This window comes from Cydia pomonella, chromosome 4 (genome assembly GCF_033807575.1).
Source record: "Cydia pomonella isolate Wapato2018A chromosome 4, ilCydPomo1, whole genome shotgun sequence".
In the NCBI taxonomy this organism is placed as follows: domain Eukaryota; kingdom Metazoa; phylum Arthropoda; class Insecta; order Lepidoptera; family Tortricidae; genus Cydia; species Cydia pomonella.
This window is the reverse complement of record NC_084706.1, coordinates 25,739,064-25,766,057: the sequence shown is the minus strand read 5'-3', so window position 1 is coordinate 25,766,057 and position 26,994 is coordinate 25,739,064. Positions and strand designations below refer to the sequence as shown.

General features: G+C 38.1%; 1 protein-coding gene across 1 annotated transcript; it reads left to right on the top strand.

The window, feature by feature from the left end:
• On the top strand, nucleotides 1-26,711 carry LOC133517349 (cytochrome P450 4d2-like). Its single transcript, XM_061850636.1, has 11 exons — nucleotides 1-204; nucleotides 1,997-2,103; nucleotides 12,695-12,785; nucleotides 14,406-14,591; nucleotides 15,313-15,382; nucleotides 16,539-16,735; nucleotides 17,502-17,611; nucleotides 20,385-20,518; nucleotides 21,399-21,499; nucleotides 24,189-24,371; nucleotides 26,418-26,711. The coding sequence occupies exons 1-11, from the start codon at nucleotides 54-56 to the stop codon at nucleotides 26,570-26,572; spliced, it is 1,485 nt and encodes a 494-aa protein (XP_061706620.1). The 5' UTR covers nucleotides 1-53; the 3' UTR covers nucleotides 26,573-26,711.
• Nucleotides 26,712-26,994: the final 283 nt, after the last annotated feature.

Sequence of the window (26,994 nt, the reverse complement as noted above, 5' to 3'; positions counted from 1 at the left end):
AGTAAACAGTGGCAGTTGCGAATGTCACTTGCTCACGGACGCACGCATTTAAAATGATTTTGTTTTTATTATTATGCGCGCTTGTTTTGTTTATTGTTGCTTCGTGGATTTACTTCCTTAGAGATGTGAGGAAATATAATGTTTCTGGACCCACTCCGTATCCTATTATTGGCAATGGGAATTTGTTCCTGTGCGATTCTAATAGTAAGTTGTATTTATGTTTTATTATTATTATTTTATTTGATACACTAGCAGCTCTTGGAGCTGATGCGTGTATATCGCAGCACTTGTATTTATTTAGCACTTTTTAATGTTCTAAAATGTGTATCTAGTCTATTTTTGAAAGAGTTCACTGACGGTGCACTAACAACAGTTTCTGGTAGAGAGTTCCACACATTTACTACACGATTTGGCAAGAAGTGTTTCCTAGGGTTGCTAGCACATGGAGGTTTGACAAGTTACATTCTGGCTTGATATGTATAGGTCTTTAATATTTGGAACATTGTAGTGTCCAGACAAGACTTTGTATGTCTCAATAAGATCGCCTCGCTTCCTTCTGTCCTCCAATGTTGTAAGACCTAATTCCTGAAGCCGTTCTTCATGTACGTTCTTTATGTAGATTAATATACCCCGGGGTTGTGGCTGTGGGAATGGTTTTGTTTATTACAAGTATGTACCTATGTGTGTACGAGTCAAATCTTGCAAGTTAAATTTGATCTACTTCCCGATTTCCGATGAAGCTGAAAATTTGCGTACTTATGTAAGTTGGGTGACAATGCAATATTATGGTACCATCGAGCTGATCTGCTGATGGAGACAGGTGGCCATGGGAACTTTGTGATAAAATAACGTAAACTAAATTTTTTTTGTTAGATTTGTCTCGATGAGTATTAGTTGCCTGTTGAAAAGTACAGTCAGCGATAAAAACCAAATTTTGCTTGCATGAAATTTTTCACAAAAACTTATTGTTTCATATATTATTAGTTACCAAACTATTAATTTAAACCTGCCTCTAAACGTGCTTACAAATGTTAAAATTGTTTATCTGTTTACAGTTTTTTTTTGGTTAATGGCAGTTAGTTGCAGTGTAAAACATTCCTGCGCTCACAATCCCAGGGTATGATTATTAATAAATATTATCGTTGATATAATTAAACTTCTAATAAAAGCTGCTGTTTTTATATACATATAGTGTTTACGTGGGTATACGATTTTCCAAAATAAAGAATTTTCAAATTCGAGAAAATCTCAGTTAGATACTTATATTCTTTTTGGTTTTACTGACTGGGATATATTTTGTTACTAGAATTGCCAAAAATAAATAGGTATTGATTTTCATCCCATTATCATAAATGTAGATTGTATCTACTTTTTATAGAAATAGCAAAAAATATAAACAAATAAAACGGACTTAACACATACCCAACCTAATATTTCAATGTATAACTTTAATTGAATTAAATTAACATAATTACGTTAACTTGAAATATACAGTGTGTAAATTCAAAACGGGCGAATATTTAAACGGTCGTTACCATAGGAGTAGGACGTAAGAAGTGTATCGAGAGAAATTCTGCTTATAAATACAATTTACAACATTTCTTATTTCTGACCCTGAAATTTTATTACTTCTCTAAATTTTAATTGAAACGGGTATATAAAATAATACGCTGATAGTTATTTTGTTTCAATAGGACTTGTATTTAATTTATTATTGATTATTTAATGTGTATTTATTCTTAAATGGTGTAACTCCAACTCTAAGCTAGAAGCTAGTCTTGTCTCGATCGAAAAAAAAAGTCATTGACGTTGTCGTTGTCAATGTTTTAAACTGGTCCGTTGTTGTTTTACAATTTTAAAAAAATATCTGTACCCCTAGTGTAAATTTATTCGAAAGCAAAACGTGACAAATTAATACGTACCTACAGGTACGAGTACATTTCAAGTGTGTTATCTTTTAAAACGAAATATATTAAAATTCCTATTTTTATTGCAGAATTTTTGGGAATTTTATCCGATTTGGCGATAGAATATAAAGATGCTTATCGCATATACATCATGTCAGACAGATATTTTGTGCTGTCACACCCTAAATACATTGAGGTAAGTGTATATTTGATGTAAATACTGCAGTAAATACACTCACGGCTCGATTCGAAGAATGAGATACGATAACAGTAAGTTCTGGTTTAGATAAGTTCTCATTTAGATATCGTTTGTATGTCGTATAATTGACAGAAGCAGCTCGATTCGGGCAACCAATGTCACTTTGACGTTAGAAATAACGTATATAGATCTTATTGGGATCACGGCGGAATCGAAATAAACGTCAATTGTTTAGTTATCGGTCTTTCCAAGATCTTAAACGTGTCTTAATCATTCTTCGAATCGGGACGTCAGTAGTAGTAGAGACCGAGGTAGTAGAGGAGACCGAGGCGAATTAAAACGGAGGTTGGTTGAAACGTCAATTTTGAGACATGTATAACTATTATCGAACTGGAAAAACGATGTTTAGCCTCGTTAGCCGTGGATCCCGCAATATGCGTCAAGGACGATATAAATACCGCAAAATTGACGTTGTTTTAACTTACCTCCGTAACCTGTTTTAACTCACCTCGGTCTCCCCTAAATTGTGTAGAGACTATGGATATTTAAAATTGGAAAGAGTTGGATATTTTTTGTATAATATAGCGTTAATTAAGACTTAATGTGTCCCTATTTTAATTGATTCCATTGTGTTACGAAAATTACGCAAATTAATGACATTTTGGTAACACTATGGTACTAGACCCTACTCATGGTGTTGTGTTCCTGCTGGTGGGTAAGGTTGCCAGAGCTCAACGAGGGTGCGGAGGGTTAGGGTCAGCAACGCGCATGTAACTCCTCTGGAGTTGCAGGCGAACATACGCTACGGAGACTGCTTATTATCAAGCGGGCCGTGTGCTTCTTTGCCACCGACGTTGTATAAAAAAAAACTAAGTATGTAACATTTTTTCAGCATAGCTTACATTATTTTACTCCTAATTCTGAATATCATTGCAGTTATCACTTATCAATCTATACAATGTATAAGGTGTATTCGAGTAATCCCGAAAATGTACTCTAATGTGATAGAATTATGAATGATTTTCGAAATGACCCGATCTTCTGCAGAGTAATACTCCTAGTTATTGATGATCAATGTTAAGGTAGTTAGTAATATTCCTAGTTGTTGATGATCAATGTTAAGGTAGTAATACTCCTAGTTGTTGATGATCAATGTTAAGGTAGTAATACTCCTAGTTTTTGATGATCAATGTTAAGGTAGTTAATAATATTCCTAGTAATTGATTATTTACAATTAGACGTTTCAATGCACCAGATGCGCTTCTTAAACCATTCCAACTAGCTCACAACTTAGCCAATTTATTTTCCATTGCGAAAAGCACATTGCGAATTTTTCAATAATTTTATTAATCCATGATTAATCCATAGACAGGTTTGATACGTTTTTATTACCACACTTATTAAGCTAATTTTACGGTTAACTCAGGTATTTTTAGTCACTCGTGCGACAAGTTTCGGAGGACTTATAGGTCTCCTTCTTAAGCACTAACAGTGCACGAGTATTAGTCACGATATATACGTTCACCACGCAGGTACTCTTGAAAATGGAGGTATAGACATATATCTAAGTACGGGCCTTACGGGCAATAAGAATGGGGCCAGTACAGTGGTGTCACGCACATGAATTCGAGCCAATTGTTCACGAGTTCTACTTCTATTACGCGCGCGATTGGTCGCACGATTGGCTCGAATTCGTAAGTGACACCACTGAACTAGCATCATTCTTAGTGCCCGTAAGGCCCGTCCTTAGATATCCCCCCCCCCCCCACACCCTCCTCACAAACACCGATCCGTCAAGTCTTTTAAGGTCCTAACCGTTCCTTACCGTATTCTCTTCGACAGTGTCAATCGGTCGCATCGCTTATAGCGAATTTTAAAAACTTGTGGCTTTCGGACGGAACTTGTTAATTGGAAGAGATCCCTGAAAGGGATAAGTTGGCCTTTGTACAAATGATGCGTGTTCTTTCCTGTTTTATGTTTCTTTTTGTAGAATAAAGTGTTTTACTACTACTACTACTATATATGTCCGAGGCCTAGACTCCCCGAAACATGTCATATGAGTGACTATAAATACGTGAGCTCGTACGATTTAAGAGCTTAATGTTACGTATGTGTATGCTGACGACAGTCACGACAGTTCAAATTCGATCACACTTATATATCTTTACGATAATCACGATGTTATGAAATCTTGCACGTGGATTTTAACCTACAAATTTAATAGCCATATCGATTTGAAACTTAGTACAATGGACCCGGGTACGTCCTTAAACTACGTCCACAAGAGAGGTATGGGCATTGTGAATGTCATCTCGGTTTGTGTGGTAGGGCACAGCACAGCGGATGTCATTCCAGATCTAGAGCAGAGCCCAACTGGGGAAGTACCTCCACCTTACAGAAAACCGCAGCCAAATAACACTAGACCCTACTCATAGTGTTGTGTTCCTGCCGGTGTGTAAGGTTGCCAGAGCTCAACGAGGGGCGGGAGGGGGTTAGGGTCGGCAACGCGCATGTAACTCCTCTGGAGTTGCAGGCGTACATAGGCTAAGGATATTGCTTACCATCAGGCGGGCCGTATGCTTGTTTGCCACCGACGTAGTATTAAAAAAAAAAAAAAATTAACTGACGAATATTTGACGTCTGGTCTGGCCTGGTAGGTAGTGAACCTGCCTAGTGGGTTCGAAGTGGGTAAGGACTAGGCAGGAAGTGAATTCTACTCCTTAGGATGCGTAGCGTTTAGTGGGAATGAGCGGCAGAGTACCGACGTAAGGGTGAAACGCAAGTCCGCGTCTAGTCCCACGGTGGCAGAACGGAGATGGGGGGATTAGATTATGTAATCCCATCGCACACTCCCCGAAATGTATCCTGTAGAATACCGATAAACATGCTACCTTTCTACGGTGTTCTAGGCTCTGCAGTCTAGCCTCTACCAATCTCACATCTCCAATAAGCTTCCTAGAGCGTTTGTCCATACAATCCAAGGTGGCTACTTGGCGGATCCATCCCAAAGGTGGCTGCAATACTCCATACACTACTGGACTTGAGCTATGTAAAGCTGAAGAAGCTGCCCCGGTGTGAAGTACCTACCGCTTGACCTTAGAAAGGACGCCTAATCGTCTAATCTCATTTAATTTTTGGTACAAATACTTTTATTTCCACAGGCAACTAATACTCATCGACACAATTCTAACAACTTCAAACACCATTAGGTTCGTTGTTTCATCACAGAGTTCCTATGGCCACTTCCTATCGTCAGATCAGCTCGATGGCACCATAATATTGTATTGTCAGCCGACTTACATATGTAGGTATGCAAATTTTCAGCTCAATCGGAAATCGGGAAATAGGTCAAATTTAGCTTCCAAGATTTGCCTCACATTAAACACTAATACACTAAGGGCCACTTGCACCATCCCACTAACACGGGGTAAACCGGTTAAACCTGGAGTTACCATGGTTACCAGTACAATTTCACACTGATTTAACGGTTTAACCGGTTAACCCAGGGTAAGTGGGATGGTGCAAGTGGCGCTAACATAATAACAGGGCAAGTTCAATAAAAGCTTGTAAAAACTTGTTATTGTATCATTAACAATGAGTTTTTTGCTCGTTTACGAGTTCAGACAATTACTTTCGGTCACCTTCATATCGAGACAACATGCTTATGCAATTTAATCACATGCAATTGTATGCAATTTACCTTAAACTACCGGCACAATGTTGCGAAGTAGCATGACAAAGTTGCTTGTAAGCTGTTTTTAACTTTAAAGGTTGATTCGACCTTGTTTTTCATGAGCGCTGGAGGACCTACCACAAACCTGTCACGGTTTTTTTTTCATTTTTCACGGTTTTTTTATGAGACTGCTAGTTTAACAGTCCAGACGCGGTTTATTTATTTAGTATAAATTTTATTTTGACACTTGGAAGGACTTTGCACCTCCAAATTTTATTAGTACTCTGACATTGGGGACCTTTTACATCTCCAGATTTAATGTGTTTTTAACCATAGAGACTATACATCTCTATTGTATTGTAGTAATTATTTATTTTAAGATTATTATAATGTAATGTTTACCCAGGTATTGGCTGTTGTATTTATAAATGTTGTTATGTATTTTTCATGTCACTATATGATGTTACTATAAATGTTGTATTGACTTGTAATAGAGCCCTTGAAGCCTACTTGAAGAATAAATTTTTGAATTTTGAATTTTCATTCAAAAAATACCGGTACTATTACGTTCTTTGGTTTATTGTTCCATTTTTAATGGGCCAATTTAAAAATACGAGAAAGATATTTTACAGAAATTACCGAAGAGCCGGCGGCTTCCTCGCACAACGTATCAGTATTGCGAGGAAATCATCAGCAGCATCCTTGGTACAATGCCTCAAGGGCCTATTCTAGATTTAAGCTAGTTATATCTGTATCTGTCCATTATGTATATTGTTTTTGTAAATACAGTATATGAATAATAATGATACGAAGGACGTCCTCCTGCTAGGCGACCCAGGTATGCTCTTTTTACGTTCCATTCTCTCAAAGTTGCCCAACTTTACTTTAAGGACTGTCCAGATTCCCTCCGGTCTTCGTTTGGGGCCCGGTATATAAAAAAGGTATCTTTGGAAAATGATTTCTGGAATAAAACTTTTTCATTTCGACGCCATTTATCCCCGCCCCTCTCGCCACATTGTAGTAGCCGCTAGTTGTGTGTTACGATTTACGAACGTTTAAAAAAAGTGTAAAAAAATGATTTTTAATGAATAAAGGCGGGACGTTTTCAATGGATGCAACTTACTCGTATTCTCCTAGCTTTAGAGTTGAAATAAGCAATTAATTAGTCGCCGATAAATAGTGGTCTTATCCTGTTGTACTTTATCAAGCCCACTGAGCTTACTGTGGGGCTTAGTCAATTTGTAATAAATGTAATAATGTCCTATGCTATGATATTTATTATTGTTTAAATTTCGATTAGCGTTTTCTATCGACGATTGCCATCTTAGCTAGGCCTCCATTTTGTATGATACACCGCTGTTTGATTATTTTTACTTTTTTCCGGTATTTTCTGAAGGTTAACAACGTTTATTTTTGAGCAATATGGAACTGGTTTGACCTTTTACAAAGTACGAACCAAATAGCCAAAAATACTACAGGATGGTTCAAAAGTAGTGATCAGAAATAACGCCGCGCCATGCGTCAGCAGCCTTTTGGAGAAGTTTTCGCTATGCTGCGTCGAAGGTCTGGAATAATATCCCTCCTCCCTTGAGAAACCTGCAAAGTATTCATAGTTTTATGTCAAAACTGGAACAGTATTTACTCAATCACCAACTTAACTTACTTAAGAGCCTTATCAGTAAGGTGCAACATGCTCGCGCGCAGGTGCTCTGACGAGGTCAAAGTGACGCTTTTTAGAGCATACTGTCAAAGCTTCTACACAGGGCAACTTTGGACCAACTTCACCAGGAAAGCAATTAACACCCTAAGGGTACAATATAACGACGCCTTCAGAATCCTGATGAAGTTGTCAAGGTGGTGTAGTGCGTCGAGTATGTTTGCGGGAGCTCGTGTCCCCGATTTCTTTGGCGTAATTCGGTGTAGAGTGACGTCCTTTTGGAGTAGGCTGCGCAGCTTTGAGAACTCTATCCTAGCCACGATTAGTGAGGATTTGCACAGTCCAATAAGGTTTTGGCTGTCTCTGCATCAAGATGCGAACCGGAAGTCGTTATTTTATTTTATTTTAAATTGTAATTAAAAAATATTATTGTTTTACAGTTATTTTACTTTTTATACTTTTGAGTCATTTTACATTTCTCTGCGCATCACTTTATTTCATATGGATGCTTGCCTAAAATAAAATCAATTTTTTTTTTAACCAAGCCTCCAGACCAGGGATCGGAACCGGTTTTTTGCAAAAACATCGAAATAACCATATATTTCGGTTTATTTTATACTCTAAATGTAGGGCTCAGTTGTGTTTTCAGATAATGACTTCGTATTATTAGATTGCCTAATTAGAAATGAAGTAATTAACAAAGAACGAAAAAATACCGTTTTCGTTCCCATACAAAAAATACCAGTTTCCGATCCCTGCTCCAGACTTAATACGAGTTGCCTATAGTTTGTACTTTTACTTGCCGCCAGCAACATGCTGAGATGAGGCCATTTCGTGGCACTTCTTTCTATGTTTTTGTTATACCGGGTGTTTCCTGTAACGGGAGCAATAAATTAAACTGTTGGTTGTACTTCTCAAACTGACCGACATTTGTTCAACAACTTTTAAAAATAAATTATGTTTTTTTTTATTACACTTTAAAGTTTATTCGAAGACGCAATGTGTTGCATGTTATGTTTAAAGCGTGACAAGCAACGTCAAACAGACTGATGACAGCGTACATTGAAAATAATATTTAATTTGTAGGAAAAAGAGAAAATCTAAAGGTTTTATAATTTTTAATAGTTGATAATAAAATCTAAATAAATCTTTTTTTTAATTTGATTTTGATTTTACGAGTATTATCAACCCGGTATTATGTAATCTGTCGCGTTTGTGTTTACGTGTTTACGAATAAATATATGTTTCTTACTCTCTACGTTTAATATAAATTCGTACGTAAGAATATTCAAGAACCTGCTAACGTATTTTGTTATAAAAATTTTTACTCACATTTACAGAGTCTAAAGGCGAGATTCCACCAGTGTGCGGCATATTCATAATAATATTCATTTATTCATAATATGTATGTATTTTAAATATTACATATCAAGCACATAGTTATAGTATTATTTCTTTCCCATCACGGAACAATGGTGTTCCGGACCTTTGGGAGGCGTCCGCGGAGCCGAAGCCAACACGTAGAGTCCCTTTTGACACTTTAATGAAATATAAGGGGTACACCTAGCGGATGCTGCCCTTGCCCTCGTCATGGGACGCACGCAGAGGCAGCACCCGCCAGGGTGTAAGGACTATTTGAGAGTTGATGGAATCTAAAATGAACTGGGCTATTGGGTGAAAGCGATGGACTAAAGGAATTTAGAACTAGTATTCAATAGGAAGTGGATTATTGATTACGTGTATACGCAATTAACGTGTTTTGATAAAAAATTGTTTCCTCCGTGTTGCATGAAAATGTAAGTAGTGTTAGTAAACAAACTGCTGATAATGTGTACTTGTCAGTGGACTTTTTAGAGAAATCGAACTAATGACATTTACTGAATAATTACGATTATTATAATGATAATAAGCTTAGAATATATATAAAAGTGGAATTACTACTGTCTTGGGTGATGCTTGAACTCACGGCCTCTGGATCGATACTCCAGCGCTCTGCCATCTAAGTCACCAAGACTTAACCCATAGGCAGAAAATTTTCCACCATATATACCTATATGGTGGCAAATTTGCTAGGGGACCCTAGCGACATCTACCGTAAGAACGTTACACTTCTTGGACGGCTACCGGAGTTCCAAGCCATATTGGAAATTCAGCAGTAACGATGTGCTACCCATACTAAATTAATTTTTAAGAAGCAGATACTTCTGTGAACGATGCTACGAAGCGAGCGTTATTAAGTGAGTTCAAGTCTCACCCAACTCCCAAGACAGTAATTTTTCCAATTATTATTATTATTGTTGTATTATTTTGTCACTTATTGTTCCCTCTTCTTGTAAGTTCGCTTTTGTACAAACAATGTGTGTTATTTCCTGTTTTCTGTTTCTTTTTGTACAATATAGTACATTACGATACAAGTGCGAAAAATAGGAAATTCGAAACGAGTGGCGATAAATTAAAACACGACCGAAGGGAGTGTTTTAAATCGACACGAGTTGCGAATTACCTATTCGCACATGTATCGTACAACGTTTTACAGTACATATGGCCCTTTAAATGTTCGACACAGTAACGTAATATGCTACTTCTCGCACTAGTGCTATAAAGTAGCCCCATATGTACTGTAAAAGTGTTTTACGACTAAGTACTACTACTATGTGTAAGGATATCTTTTGTTCAAGAAACATAATAAATAACTTTAAGCTTTAATAAAACTGTGTTTAGGTCGAAACTCACTTCTCCGTATTACAACTTATTACCTTTTGACAAGCAATAAAACTCGTTACAAATGCTATTGTAACGAGTATTGCTGTTTAGTATAAAGGCGGCGTATAAACTATACCTAATACATGGCCATTATGTGTGAAAAAGGTCTGTGGGCAATACATTGAAAGTTAACTGCCCGGATTCTTACGCACATGAACCATAACCCTTTACGACCGGTTCGATATAATTCTGCAAATTACTTTTAAAAAATCCTGCTCGCAAGTAAATTGTCTTTTCGAGCTCAGACCTATTCCGATCGAATCTGCAGACATTAGCGACACGTTTCAGTACTAAATACCGCAGGTCAGTAGGATCAGTCCGTCGCGAGACTGCTTTGAAGATGGTGGCATTTTTTGATGGGAGCAGTGGCACACGTAAGTTCTTAATTTTGTATAATTTTGGTATCAAACTTGTTATTTAACACTTAATTATTACAGTAAAAGAGTTATGTGTGTTTATTTATCACAAATTAGAGTAACAATAAGTTATTAAGGGGAAACTACATGCTCGTAAAAAAGAAGTGCACGAATTTGTGGGTTCGGCCGTAGCCCGTAAATCGATGGTCATAACTATTTGCAAGTTTTTGTCTATCCGGCTTCTGCGCAGAAAATCAAATCAAAATAAATAGTCATATGTTTGATAGTTTTATAATACTTTTCGTTTTGTAATGTTAGATTTGTGTTTTTTTTTAAGCGTCCATTAAGAGGCAAAAAATTCCTTGAAATTTTGTGCAATAATGATACGAGTATATCACATATTGAGGAATTATACGATGACCTCGAAGAATTCCCTTATTCGGTTTTTGAATGAATTGAAAACGAAATCAAAGAATCAACGACGAATACGATGAGATGTACCTAAAGATCTGCTGATTGTGACAGACCCAGTGTCACTAGTTAGGAGGAAAGACAACAAATATGTTTTCCTACTGTCGAACTGCTCGGGAACGATCAGCATTAAGGTTGTCAAGAGATGGGAGATAAAGATTCGGTCATACGTGTATGTTACAGCTTCAGAAAAAGTTATGAACTAATAAACCCATGGGAGACTTTTTTTTAAACAAGGAGATGGACACTGAAACTAAATTCTTTCTTTCTTTTTACATGTGAATGAATCAGTATTCATTTTATGGATATTCGCTTGATTGTGATGCCATAGGCCGTCCTAGGTGCGAAATACTGGATTTACTCGATTTTCGCTTCAAAATCTTAGAAATGTTGGTTAAACCACCAAGAAAACGACGTAGTGAAGCATGTCTGAGGCGTCTGAGTGATGTTTCAGATGATGCTTCAATTTGACGATACCAAATCTCCAAGAGCCCGCCAATTTCAGACTGCTTCAGACTACTTCAGCAGGGCTATTACTCGTTGTATTAAATGCAACGTGTTCGTTACACGTCAAAATAATTTTTTCAGGCATTTCCTTTAGATGTACTGAATTGAGAGTACTTTATTATTGTTATCAACAATTATTATTGTTTTTAATCATTCTTTAATCGTTAAGATGTTGATTCTTAAAGAAAATTGTGATAATTATGCTAAATTGAATACTGATTACTTCATATGCTATGCATGTGCAGCATACACATGCATTGTTCTGTAAAATGTTGCGTTTTAGTCATATTATTTTACAAAACTCAATGAATTTGCACGTTCGTGCATTTCCAGATAGTTCCTGAACGTCACTTTCGTGCACGCGATTTTTTTTATGATAAAGGACACTAGGATTTTTTTAAACATTTTATACGCGTATTTTATATCAATTAAAAACGGTTCACATGCATTTTTTATGAATCTTTGCAAAATATTTTTCCCGGCCGTAAAGGGATAATAAAGACTTCCGTTTCATATGCATAATGATCTTTTTTGATGAAAAGATCATTATGCATATGAAAAAAAAAGTAAAAAGTAATAAAGACATTTATTCAAATAGGATTTTACAATCTCTTTTGAATCGTCAAAAGCACATTATACATAAATTATTATTTCTCTGACGGAAAGCCACAATTATGTATTACACTTTTCTTTTTTTTATACCACGTCGATGGCAAACAATCATACGGTCTACCTGATAGTAAGCAGTCACCGTAGCCTATGGACGCCTGCAACTCCAGAGGTGTTAGATGCGCGTTCCCGACCCTAACACCCCGCACCCTCGTTGTACTCTGGCATCCTCACTCACTGGCAGGAACACAACACTATGAGGGTCTAGTGTTATTTGGCTGCGGTTTTCTGTAAGGTGGCGGTACTTCCCCAGTTGGGCTCTGCTCTAGATCTGGAATGACATCCGCTGTGCTGTGCTCTACCACACAAAGCGTGATGACACTCACAGTGCGCATACCTCTCTTTTGGAAGTAGTTGAAGGACATACCCGGGTCCTGATATTTATCTTATGCCAAAACCGCTAAGCTTTAGGCTGTTTTGTATGTAATTCATTAACACCATAGACGAACCCATCAACAGTAGCTCTTTAATTCTATATATATTATTTTTCAGCAACTGATATCAAGCACAGAAATAATAACCAAGGGGATATCCTACGACTTCCTGCGGCCCTGGTTAGGGGACGGTCTTTTGACGTCGACAGGTATGTTAACGGTATAGGCCTATACTCTGTATTTAGGTATATAAATAAAAGTAAACAAACAATTTGTATATTTTAAGGTACTTATAACATTTATTGGTTAACCAACCAAATACAAAACCGCATAAACCTGTCACTGAACGACCTGACTTTAACCTAGGTACATTCTTTGATCATGTAATGTTTTCACCTACACTCAACTGGCTCAAGGAGCCATTTAAGGGTAGATTTTGTTTATTTTATTTAAATACCTAAAAATACAGAGTATAAAGCAAAGCAAAAACAGTTAAAAAATGCCTTGCATCATATTGGAAAAGAACTGATACTCTTCAAACTGCTGGACCAATTTTCAAAGAACCACCGTAAGAAAGCCTGCTTTCACATGAAAACCGCATCAAAATCGCTCCATCCGTTTGAGAGCTACAATGCCACAAACAGACAGACATTAGTCACACATAATTTACGTATAACACCCCTCTTTCTGCATCGGGTGTTAAAAACGAGATATTGACTAAATGAAATGTTATAGTACTGCCTGTTCAGGCTTAAACACTTGTTATGGTTTCGAACGGGTTTTGACACGACCTACACGATTAAACCAGAGCACACCGGATGCGTGTAGACGTGCACTGTCGAGTTGTAATATACAGATCCATATGAGAGACGGCACACGGCACACGCTTGCGTGACGTCGTGCACACGCATCCGATGTGCGCTTTATTTTCAAAATTCTAAGGCAGTAAAAGGGGCGACTTTAATTTAGATTATATTTTTTCGTCAGAATTTAATAAAGCTTGATGGAAATATAGATTTCCCTAATCTGTAGAAAAAGTGTCTGAGCTACGAAATCATGTTATGGTATTTTCAACCCTTCGTAAAATTGCATACATTTGCACATACGCACAGAATAAGGAGCTCTTCAAACTTACCAAACTTAATCACAATCTTACGAAGATTGACGTTTTCATAACTCAAAGGAAGATTTTTTTAGAATATGCGCTTATTGGACAAAATAGGGAACTATCTATTCACCAAATTTTATCGATATCTGATGAAAAAACGACAACATAACTTAGCTAGTTTATGAATAAGCTATTCATGAAAAGTTTATTTTTCAGTATAAGTTGAAATAGTACATTACGATACAAGTGCGAAGAAAAAGAAATTCGCAACGAGGGGCGTAAAATTAAAACACGACCGTAGGGAGTGTTTTAAATCGACACGAGTTGCGAATTATCTATTCACACATGTATCGTACACCGTGTTATAGAGTACATTATGGCCCTTTAACACATTCACTGCCAGACAAAAAACGGCGCACTACCCTAGAAACCGGTGGTCTATAGCTGCGTACAAAACAACCCGCCCAGCGGGTTGTCCGGCATCTGAACAAAGTTCATGAGCGCCCACCAGGTGGGTTCCCGGCAGTGAATGTGTTAAATCTTCGACATAGTTACGTAATGTGCTAATTATCGGACTAGTGTGGTAAGGTAGCACCGTATTGTACCTACTGTAAAACGATTAACACATGTTAATCCGAGCACATGTTAATAGGCAATTCACAACTCGTACTTAGTAATGTACTATTATAAAACAGGTGAAATTAAAATTATATTCTTTCAGGTCCAAAATGGAGAAGCCATCGCAAATTCCTCACCCCGGCCTTCCATTATAACATTCTCCACACCTTCCTTCCCGTGTTTTTGAAGAATGGGAATATTTTGTGCGATACATTGAAGAAAAAGGCCGATGGTTCATCGATAGAACTGATCCCGGTTATGGCTATGGCGGCGTTGGATAACATTACAGGTACATCTTTTCTTTTTGTTTATATTTGTCAGGATTGCGGGGGGTTGGCGAGTATCAGGGCTTTTAGGAACTAGCAAAAAGCTTGGAGTTGGGCAGAGGACAGGGAAGGTTGCTATAGCGACAGCATTATGGTGGCGAGTTCAGGAGCTAGTGGCCGACGAAAAGTTTTGGAACGAGGGATTTAATGGCCGTTTTTATATTTTGCATGGGTGGATGTGTGACGGCCCAGAAAATACCAGGATTATTAGAGATTAGGGCGATGTCCGGACTTTGACAGGATATTCCATTTTTAATTGATTCGCCATGTCCGTCTGGCCGTCCGTCCGCGGCTTTGCTCCGTGATTGTTAGTGCTGGAGAGCTGCAATTTGGTATGGATACATAAATCATGCATGGCGACAATACAATAAAACAAAAAGTACGAAAAAATTTTTTTTAAGGGTACGCCTCCGATACCTAATGATATTTTTCGTTTTTTTTTTGCTATCACTCAATAGTGTGGAGTGTGGGGTATCGATGGATAGGTCTTTCAAAGCGAATAAGGACCTCCAAAAACCATTTTTTGATAAAGTTAAATAAATAAAAAAAATGTCTAACTTTTGAACCATGGGTCCAAAACTATGAAAAAAATCATGAATTGTTTCTTATGGTAACTGTATTTACAAATGCAAATTCCTTGTTACAAAGGCAATTTTTTAAATTCATATTTGTTTTATTTTACAGAAACAATAATGGGGGTGTCCCTAGATGCGCAAAAAGAAAAAGACTCCAAATATGTTAAATCTATCGACGAGTAAGTTTGCATAACCTAATTATTTTAGTACTTATTACCTCAATCATTTTAATTACTGATGTTTTATGCAAGTCGCTTTCAATTCATTTCATATACCCACACTCTATGTGGTCGTCTCTCTAGCATTTCATTATGCAGCTATCACATAAATTACTATAAACTTGCATACATTTAATACAGACTAACTAAAACTACCTGTACCCCTAGTGTACATTTATTCGATAGCGAAACGTGACGTACGCGTTTGCGTTAAGTCTCATTTTGTGTGGGATTTTGAGTTTCCGAAACGCGCACTTGGCGCGCCGTTTCTAAATCCCATAAAAAATGAGACTTCATGCCAAAGAGTAAAGTTAGAATATAGGTACTTAACGCAAACGCGCACGTCACGTCACGCTATCGAATAAATTTACACTAGGGGTACTGATACCTATATTTGAGAGGGAACGTACGCACGTACTATTCCATACAAAAAGAGAAAACCTTTTTCCACTTCTAAATATTTTCCATTCTCCATGTTTTTTTGTATGTTATTTACACAATGAAAAACTAGGTGTATATGTTTTCAATTTGTTCAAAATTTGCAAAACAATTTTTTTTTAAGCGAAACCTATAAACTTTTAATATTATGCTGAAGCGATCGACATCAAAATCAAAGTGATTTGTTTATCCGAAGTGAAGTGAAGTGAAGATCCGAAAGTGCATCCTTACATCTATCTACCCTCCATTTCAAACAAATTGCATAATTATTTACGTCATGACTCATGTCATTCGGCTTTCAACAGTTTGAACGTGCGAATGTGTTTGAAATTACGTTCAAGGGAACTGCCCACTTTGAAAATCAGTCAAATAAGAGTTCATGCAAGAAATATTTACTTCATATAAAAATAATTGATAATAATATGTACAGTAAAAAAATGTTCACTATCCCTGAAACGTCAAATTATGACAGCTACTAATATTACGCAATTGAAAACGAAGGTTTAGTGGAAACCGAAATGGAATTTCATAGAAAAAGTACCGTTATTTCGTTAGGATCATAAAGATTTTCTTCGCTCTTAAGTAGGAATCTGTTCTGCATCTTAATCTCTATTGTGCGGTATTATATATATAGCTAAAAACAGTTTTAATACTTCAAATATTACCGATACTTTTTCAGCATAAGTCAAATCATGGCTACCAGAATGAGAGACGTGTTCATGGGCAACAATTTCTTCTTCTCGCTGACACCACACAAGAGGAAACACGATAAGGCGATCGAGTTCATGACCAGACATACGAAGGAAGTAATAGAAGCCAGGAGGAAAGAGTTGAATGCTGCCAACGCTAAGAAGTTGGTTGAGAGTTCGGAATTGGGTCGGTACCTTTTTTATTCATTCTTCACGCTTTGAAAGTGGGTCATTGTCAATTCAATTCAATTCAAATATACTTTATTCATGTAGGCCTAGCAACAAGCACTTATGAATAGTAAGACAGTATTACATATAATTATCTTAATCTAATTATCAGAGCAATTTATTGATGTTGTAAATATTATTCCATATATAATACTAATGAATATAATTCATAGATAAAATGTAATACTAAAAATTTCACAAAATATAGTCATACAGAAATTTTTTTTTATAAAAAATACTAGTCTAGATTGTTTCTAGAATAAATTCTATCTATTCGGGCTGACAGTGATACGTTTGTGCTCCAGGGCGTTTTACTTTTCAAGTACATTTTTCTCCATAAATATAACGATACTTTTGCCTAAATTGTTAATGAAATTTACCCTCAAAAATAATTTTTATTTTTTTTTAAACACGCACGTATTTTACTTTCTTCGTATTCAGTCAAGATCATGAAATATTAAATATTTTTTATAAAAAAAGTATTTGAAATAGACTTTTGGGTGTTCTAGTCTTGCGTTTAAAATGCATTTCTTGATCGATCTAGCGATAAACAGCATGGGTAATTTTTGTGGAATATTGAACACTGTGAAATGTGATGAAAAACATTGTGTGTGCCACGGGCAGTACAACAATTACGAACTCGTGTTAAATAAGCCCTCGCATTAACACTTGCTCGTTAATTCTTGTTTACCGCCCTTAATACACAATATACTATTGTGTTACAGGTATGAAAAACAAGCACGCCTTCTTAGATTTACTGCTATTGGCTGAAGTAGATGGAAAACAGATCAGTGACGACTGCGTACGCGACGAAGTGCTCACGTTTATGTTTGAAGTACGTATTGAAGAAACTGATGTAAGCCATGAGATCGATTCTAATTTAATTATTTTTTTAACGTACCGCGTACGGCGGAGGAGAGAGTGGCGAAGCGCATCTTATATTCTGAACTAGAGGAGGGTAAGCGGAAACTTGACGGACAACTCCTCCCATACAAAGATGTTCAGAAACGACACATGAAAAGGTGCAACATTGAGCCCTGTCAGCAGGAAGGTTCGTATTCTTCCTGAGTAGCGCAGGCTGGTGCAGGACAATGTGCGCGATTTCGAGGAGCAACGTAAAGCTGACCTCGACGCTAAACACGCCAGCCTGCATCCATTCACTACCTCTACCTAGCTGGTGTCCTCACGTGCCCTCAATGTGCGCGGGGGTTCACCTCGAAGATCGGCTACGTCAGCCATCTTCGGGCCCTTGAGCGCCGAGCTAACTAGGAGTCGAAGTGGTCGCCATGGTTGAAATCGGCCGGAAAGATCATCATCAAAAAAATAAAGTAATAAATCACTGCTCCCATCGTTCACACAGTTACTTGACTGAGGATCACTAACCTTAATAGGACATATTTTGTCCTTATAGGACGTGTTTTGGTCGTGGACATGGTCGAAATCGGCCGGAAGGATCATATCATATCATTTTTAGGGTTCCGTAGCCAAATGGCAAAAAACGGAACCCTTATAGATTCGTCATGTCCGTCTGTCTGTCCGATTATGTCACCGCCACTTTTTTCCGAAACTATAAGAGCTATACTGTTCAAACTTGGTAAGTAGATGTATTCTATGAACCGCATTAGGATTTTTACACAAACATAGAAAAAAAACAATAAATTTTGGGGGTTCCCCATACTTAGAACTGAAACTCGAAAAATGTTTTTTCATCAAACCCATACGTGTGGGGTATCTATGGATAGGTCTTTAAAAATGATATTGAGGTTTCTAATATCATTTTTTTCTAAACTGAATAGTTTGCGCGAGAGACACTTCCAAAGTGGTAAAATGTGTGTCCCCCCCCCCCCCGTAACTTCTAAAATAACAGAATGAAAAATCTAAAAAATATATATGATATATATTACTATGCAAACTTCCACCGAAAATTGGTTTGAACGAGATCTAGTAAGTAGTTTTTTTTTTAATACGTCATAAAATTTAAAAAAAAATTTTTTTTTCATCAAACCCATACGTGTGGGGTATCTATGGATAGGTCTTCAAAAATGATATGTAGGTTCCTAATATCATTTTTTTCTAAACTGAATAGTTTGCGCGAGAGACACTTCCAAAGTGGAAAAATGTGTGTCCCTTCCCCCCCCCCCCCCCCTGTAAGTTCTAAAATAACAGAATGAAAAATCTAAAAAAAATATATGATATACATTACCATGTAAACTTCCACCGAAAATTGGTTTGAACGAGATCTAATAAGTAGTTTTTTTAATATGTCATAAATAGTACGGAACCCTTCATGGGCGAGTCCGACTCGCACTTGGCCGCTTTTTTTTTATAGATCTATCTGTCACCAAACTAAGCAAAGCTTGTACTATGAGTACTATGCGACGATATACACATACCATACTTATACATCGTGGGCTGGTAAAACCCGACAGATTTTAAAGATGTATTCTTGACCGCACTTAGAGACTAACATAGAAAGTTTTCTGAAATCGGTCTTGTGTCTTGTTTTTAGAGATAAGGACAATTAAAGTAATTCTACGGTTTACACTCACGTGTTTTTTTGTTCTCACGACAGTTCACATTCTATAATGGCTATTTTTCTGAAAATTTGTTTCTGTAATAACTTAGTGGAAAACGCGTTTTTAGCTGCGACGCTGCCTCTATGTGCCTTGGTTTAGACATACCTTATACTGACAGACATTAAAGTTATAAAGTATAGGAAAGTCGAATTTTTTATCTGAAATAAAAAACGCTTTACTTACTCGTTGTAATGTTTTTTTTTTTTCGCAAATATGTAAAAAGAAATTACATGTCATGTGCAGAAAACGCAGAACCTTTTATCGGATTTTTATCCTGAATTTGACCAAAACTCTTATAACATTTTTTACTCCTAATGAATTCAAAAATTCTGTCGGGTTTTACGATCACACGGTGTATAAGTATGGCACGGTGTGTAAGTAGACAAATACATACTTATTGCACAATCGCTTTTGGCTATTTAGGGTTGACAAGTTTCAAGTCATTATCTTATCTGTGCTGCACTGCACGTGCGGCTGTGCTGCACAACAGCCGAACGGAGCCGAGTGCGCCTGGAAAGTCCAGTTTCACCCCACTGACAATAGTCCTAAAATTCCTGATATTTACTAGTCGGTTATCTCTACAAAAGTCCTCCTATTAAATCTCCATCTTGCAAAACCTTTCGCGGGCATTAGCCCTTCAACTTGCCACAATACGCCATGGCTAGTATGACATAAAAATGTTTAACAATTATAAATCATATATAACAATCATAAGTAATTCATAAGCAAAGGGTTAGATAATACATAGGTAGGGTAGAAAAGGGGTTTCAATCGATGTGTGGAAGGGCGGCACCGTCGTCGAACCCAAGCCACCTGGCAGTGGACTTAAACCTAGTATGACATACTCGTAACTAACACAAGCTTTCCTTTCCATTGCTCAACTCCAAACTTATCTAGCTTCTAGTGGTTAGTTAAGGTTTCTTAAAAACTTTGCACTCGCAAGTCCCCCCGCAATCCCGACAAAGGACCAAAAATATCCTAAAGAAAAATTTGACGTATGGCAATCCTAAATTGAAATGACTACTCTTCCAGGGCCACGACACAACTGCGTCGGGCACCGTGTACGGGTTATACTGTATCGCGAACCATCCAGAAGTGCAGCGGAAGATTCTAGAAGAGCAGGAGGAAGTTTTAGGCGGCGATTTAAAAAGAGACCCCACGTTTAGGTATGAGCTTTGAAAGATTTAGATTCGTTTAGCAGGTACGAAGGTGTTCTTCACACACTTTTCCTTCCACTCTAACAAGCTCTTTCGTCACTTCTCATAAGATAAAAGGTAAAAGCTCATGCGATGGCATTTTCTTCCATTGCAAGACTCGCGCAGTGCGCCATATCTTTTGTCTCTTTCTAATACCCTGATTTTACGCCCCCTTTAGTCGACTCAGGGAACGCGACGAAGATTTACGTTTCACGATATCCCTAGGAATTTCACGATCTGCCTGATCTTACGATCGGCCGCCGACATAGATAAAATATAATAGTATGAACTGAAAACGAATGCCTGTAGGTTTTACGAAATCAACTGCGACCTTCGAACCTAGAGGGTAAATTAGACCTCATTGAGATTAATCCAGTTTCCAAAACTTTTTATATCATAATACCTATTGTGTCTCTTAAGCGGTGGTGGCCGAGTGGATCTGCCCGCGTAGCCAACATGCCAATCGTTACCGCCCCTTAGCGAACGAAACGCAACTGTCACTGTCGCACCAATATAGAAGTGATAGAGAGGGATGACTACGCTACGGAGCGTTAACGATTGGCACGTTGGCTACGCGGGCTGATGTCAAAATTTCAACCTAGAGATCGCGGGTTCAAATTCCAGCTCGTTACCAATAAGTTTTTTGGTGAAAGAAAATATCGTGAGGAAACCTGCATTCCTGCATATATCTGCCAAGAAATTTAAAGGTGTAAATATGTGTAGCCCCTAACCCGCATTGGGCCAGCGTGGGGACTATAAGCCAAGCCCTCTCGCTGAGAGAAGGCGTGTGCCCAGCAGTGGGATTTATATAAGCTGAATTATTTAATTATTATTCGTTTCAATCCAACAGCGAGCTGCAACAGATGAAATATCTAGAGTGCGTGATCAAGGAGAGCCTCCGTTTATACCCATCTGTTCCCATGATCCAGAGAATGGTTCCTAAAGACGTCGGTAAGCATTTTAGTATTCAATCTCGTAGCTAAGTATTCATGTATCAAGTGGCCCCAAATTATTGTACCTAACTCTCTTTCAATGGAATCTTAACCTTCTTTAAAACAAGACCTAGCATTTCTTTTCTCTCGTTTAATTTTTATTTAAATGAAATTCAACCTAATTCTGAATACAACTAGACTCAAACTTTCTCAGCTGCTATAATCGTATATGTTGGGCGGCTCGAGGATAGTCACAATGAATAATCCTTTCCCCTCGTATTTTCTGGGGATCGTTCGTATTTGTCATGCTATCTACTTCAGTCAACCTCAGTACATTTTGTACTGAGACTGACTGAAATAGCATTACACGTTCGTACGTTTCTGTAAAACACGATGGGAAAGGATTATTCACTACATCTGTATAACCTTAAAAAATAATAGACAATCAATTCTGAATTTGAAAATCTGCATACATTCATAATGCCCGTCCAGTCATATATGATCATTGTCAAGAGGGCGCTGTTATTCTCATGTAAGGGTGACAGTTCAGTTTAGTATGAAAAATTTAGTTCCAATGAAATTCCGCAATATGGCGCGTGATCATATATTATTGGTCAGGCTTTACTTCGCTTAGACACAGTCAGAAAAGAAGAGCATCGCTCCTTCTGCTCTACTGACCTTCTGTAAGATGAGTATTTTTTCACCGTATCCTATGGACGCGTGCAACTCCAGAGGTGTTACATGCGCGTCGCCGACCCTTTAATAATCTGTACACTCCTTTTAGGGATCCATACCCAAAGGGTAAAACGGGACCCTATTACTAAGACTCCGCTGTCCGTCCGTCCGTCTGTCACAAGGCTGTATCTCATGAACCGTGATAGCTAAACAGTTGAAATCTTCACAGATGATGTATTTCTGTTGCCGCTATAACAACAAATACTAAAAAGTACGGAACCCTCGGTGGGCGAGTCCGACTCGCACTTGTCCGGTTTTTTGAAGAACCTCAGACTGTAGACCCTCGGGAAAACGTCGGCAGGTACCTCATTCCATAGCCGGAGCGTCCGCGGGAAGAAGTTCATCTTAGGGTGCCCGCTAGCTGTACACGGTGCACGGAGCGGGCGAGCGGATTATCGAAAAATAGTACGGTACGAGCAACGCTAACTGGCGCGGACGCGTGCGACGGATTTTACCTACAATGGCACCCACCCCGCCCGCTTCGTGCACCCGCGCCAGCCAGCGGACGCCCTTAAACCGCACAGTACGCGACCATTTAGTTTCTAGGGTGAGAGGATGAACACCCTGCCGACGGCGAGCGGTGCGGTGATAGAAAGTAGCCGTGGCCATCATGTGAAACAATTCTTCAAAGCACAGCCCATAATACAAGCGGTAGAACACACGTAAAAGTACAAATGCAAAAATTAGAAGCGCTGAAGGAACTTAAACAGTCTTACCTGATAGGAGTAGGTACTTGATATGATCATAAAACGAATTTAAAACCTTAAAATTCACTTTGGCAAAAAAAAATACCCTCGGAATACCCAACTGGCGCGAAGTGGCGCAGGATAGGGCATAGTGGTACTCTCTTGTGTCAGAGGCCAAGATCCTGTTTGGGTCACTGAGCGAGTGAAGTAAGTAAGTGGAGTACGTAAAATTCACTTTTAACTCTTGGCATCGTTGAGTTAAGAGAATTATTTAATAAATATAATGAAATCACTCCTTACACGTGTAATTCAATTTATTTGTTTCCTTTTCGTATACAAAATTATTATCCGTCGACTTAGGGAAAACGACGAAGATTTTCACGTTTCAAGATATGCCTCGGAATTTCACGACCTGCCTGATCTTACGATCGGCCGCCGACATAAATATAATAATAGTCATTGGGGTGAACTGAAAACCAGCGCTGTGGCTGCTAGAGTCAGACCAAGATAAGTTGGCATCGATTTTGACAGCCCAGACAGTGCAAGTGTTATTTAAAACGTCAAAATTCTATGAAATTATGACATTTACTTGACACTTGCACCGTCTTCTGGGCTATCAAAATCGCTGCCAACTTATCTTGGTCTAACTCTACTGTCTTGTTTAGTTTTTAGGAAACTCTGTTTATTTTTAATTTTCTTTTTAGTTTTATCTTCTTGTATGTTTGTACAATTATGTGAGTGGTTGGCATCATTATTCTATTTGATAACAATAAATTATACATAAACTTAAAAATAATAATAATAACTATAAATAAACTTAAAATAAAGGTCCTATAAATAAAACACGTCCTCCAAGTCACTGCCGATGGGCAGTGTGCCCAGAAGCTGGCCGCATGGCCACGTTGAATGGTAATGCTAATGCGTTGAGCAAAATACTGGCCAGCCTTCTGGTCACCTGTGGCGTCTATAAGGCGCGCGGCTAAGTCCCTGTACAGCCGGCGCGCGCTTGGCCCCCACGGCCAGCGTTTCGACCCCAAACGCCTCAAAAATATAACTACTGCCGTGTGGCATATTTGCGGCGTTTGAGGTCTTCTGCCATGGACGCGGCATGACCAGCAACATTTTTGGTGCCCGGAAGGTGAGACGGCGCGAAGGTGTCAACGCATGTGGCATCCCAGACTAGCGGCCGTCCCATCCTCCAAGGCACCAACGTCATACCGTCGGGCCTCTTGCCATCGTCCCTAGTCATATAAAAATAAAAAAATAAAAAAACTCGACATATTCCAGAAATGGCCGGTCTGCGGTTCCCAAAGGACACAACGGTCATGATCAACATATTCCGCATGCACCGGAACCCCGATGTGTTCGAGGATCCCCTAGAATTCCGGCCGGAACGATTTGAGATCTCCAACAGTGCCAGGAACGCGTTCAGTTGGATTGCGTTTAGCGCTGGACCTAGGAACTGCATTGGTGAGATTTTTTATTTATTTATACTACGTCGGTGGCAAACAAGCATACGGCCCGCCTGATGGTAAGCAGTCTCCGTAGCCTATGTACGCCTGCAACTCCAGAGGAGTTACATGCGCGTTGCCGACCGTAACCCCGCCCCCCCTCATTGAGCTCTGGCAACCTTACTCACCGACAGGAACACAACACTATGAGTAGGGTCTAGTGTTATTTGGCTGCTGTTTTCTGTAAGGTGGAGGTACTTCCCCAGTTGGGCTCTGCTCTAGATCTGGAATGACATCCACTGGCTGTGCCCTACCACACAAAGCGAGATGACATTCACAATGCCCATACCTCTCTTTTGGACGTAGTTTAAGGACGTACCCGGGGCCAAAGGTATTAAAAATTTATAGGCATTTGATTTGATAATTATTATTTTTAGTTATCATATAATAATTATAGATATAAAGTTATACAAACACAAAAATCTTGACCTAAACTGAACTAAATCCTAAATCTAACCGACACACAAAAACTATCCGCACAACTCGCCCCGCGACCCTCCAGACGCAAAGGGGCCCATCACGCTCGCCGCGTTGCCACGTTGAACGGCGATGGACAACCTCTGCATCAAAAACGACCCGGAGCGAGGGTCATGACCACACTCCCGCATGCGTCTATTGCAATTGGTATTAAAAGGGCATTCCACGAAATTATCTATCGTATATCTTTGTCTCATACAAACGCAAATTTTCTAAAGATTTGCATGTATTTTTGTTACGATGGATGTAAAAAATTCTCAGTAAAATAATCATCAACTATGTGGCATTTGTACCTATAATGACAAAATGTAGCTTTGTCATCATTCATAATGACACCTGATAACTAGCTTGGTCTATCTATAACCCTGTTGAATACGCTTGAAAAATAAATTAGGTATGGGGAGCGTCCATGAACTGTAGGTCAGATTTTTGGCGCGAGGCGTAAATGTGATGTTTATTGTTCCGATGTAACCCACTAGATGGCAGAACCTACTATACACAAGAAAACACGTGACGTGCTGACGTGTAAATGTACATGTTTATGGTTCCGATTTAGGCCACAAGATGGCAGACCCTCCAACGCGCACGGTCCCTATAATTGAACAGGATCAATCTAAATTGGCTACTTGACAGTTTTTTTGTTATAATGACAATCGATCTTTTTTTTTTTTTTTATTCCGAAAAGGTAAGCATTTGACCACAATCTCACCTGATGGAAAGTGCCGATGTAGTCTAGGATGGAACTTAAAATGTTCCTGAGGATCAAATGTATATATAGGACTCGTGGCATTTAAGCAACACGAAGGCCAGAAATGTTAAAGTTTGACGCTCGCACTTGACGATTAAAACGCCTCTAACAAAACGATATTGTAATGTGACGTCTCTTTACATTAGCCTGTCCTAAATGTATGGAAGATCAAGAAAATTGCTATTTTGACCCTGAAATATTGCATTTATGTAAGTATATAGTTTTATTACAAATTATGTTTCAATAAAATGTAATCTATTGTCTTCCTTCTTTGTGAAAGTTCAAAAACCAATTTTTTTTTAAGAATTTGGAGCCTTGTATTTTTTTATAATCTCAATATGAATTTTTAAATTCAATTTTTTTATAATGGATGGCTCATTTTCTATCCATTTAGCTTAATTTTGTTATAATATTCAGCATGTGTCAAGTATCCAATTCTTAACAAGGTTAGATTGGTTAGGTTGAAACAGGGAATCCTAGTTCAGGCACATATAAACCATCACTATTTTATTAGTTTTTGTTTTATATGAATGTAACTATGGAATACATATTTTGATATATATTATGTTATGTTAGATTAGATAAGAGAAAAGAAACGCCTTGCTCGAGCATAATAAATTATGTTTCTCGTACCCAACATGTTCTCAAAGTAAGTAATGAGTCTGCAAACCTTACGTCACATTACCAAATTTAAATATGGAATGTCTATCCAAACACTTCACACACACAGAAAAGAGTAGCTTTAGGAAACATTGTCACCGTATATTCTTTTTTTTTCAGGTCAAAAATTCGCAATGCTGGAAATGAAAGTGACCTTAGCTGCCATCGTGAGGAGCTTCGAGCTGTCTCCATGTGGCGATGAACCGGAGCCCTGTGGGGACCTCATACTGAGGTCCAGGAATGGGGTGCATGTCAAAATGATGCCGAGGAATTGACAGTTGCCAGTCGATGTTAGTCTTATCACACACATTGACATAATGTCCCGAGTACAGTACAGAAAAATCCATAAAGGAATCTTTAATTTTGGAAATGGAAAATTTCGATCCCCATACAAAAATATGAGAAGGTTCCGAGGTTTTCTTTGTGATAAATTCGGTATTTTAGTATTTTTCCGACATCAAATCAGTGGTTCAGAAAAAAAAGACAAATTTATAAAATAAAAAAAATCGGAAATTCTTCGATCAGAATTATACACTTAGTTACTCCTCTGGCGCAGCGAGCCAAAGTGTGTCGTGGTTCCGCAATAATTCTGATCGACGAATTTCCGATTTATTTTTTCTATTATTTTGTGTTTTTTTTTTTTTCAATTTACTCCATTTATTTCTATAGACGGGTAAAAATTTTGTTCCATAAATGA

Excerpts from the sequence above, each read along its gene's own strand:
- LOC133517349 (XM_061850636.1), top strand. The coding sequence starts at position 54 with ATGATTTTGTTTTTATTATTATGCGCGCTTGTTTTGTTTATTGTTGCT. Across the intron at positions 205-1,996 it reads GTTCCTGTGCGATTCTAATA|AATTTTTGGGAATTTTATCC; the intron begins GTAAGTTGTATT and ends TTTTTATTGCAG. Across the intron at positions 21,500-24,188 it reads AATGGTTCCTAAAGACGTCG|AAATGGCCGGTCTGCGGTTC; the intron begins GTAAGCATTTTA and ends GACATATTCCAG.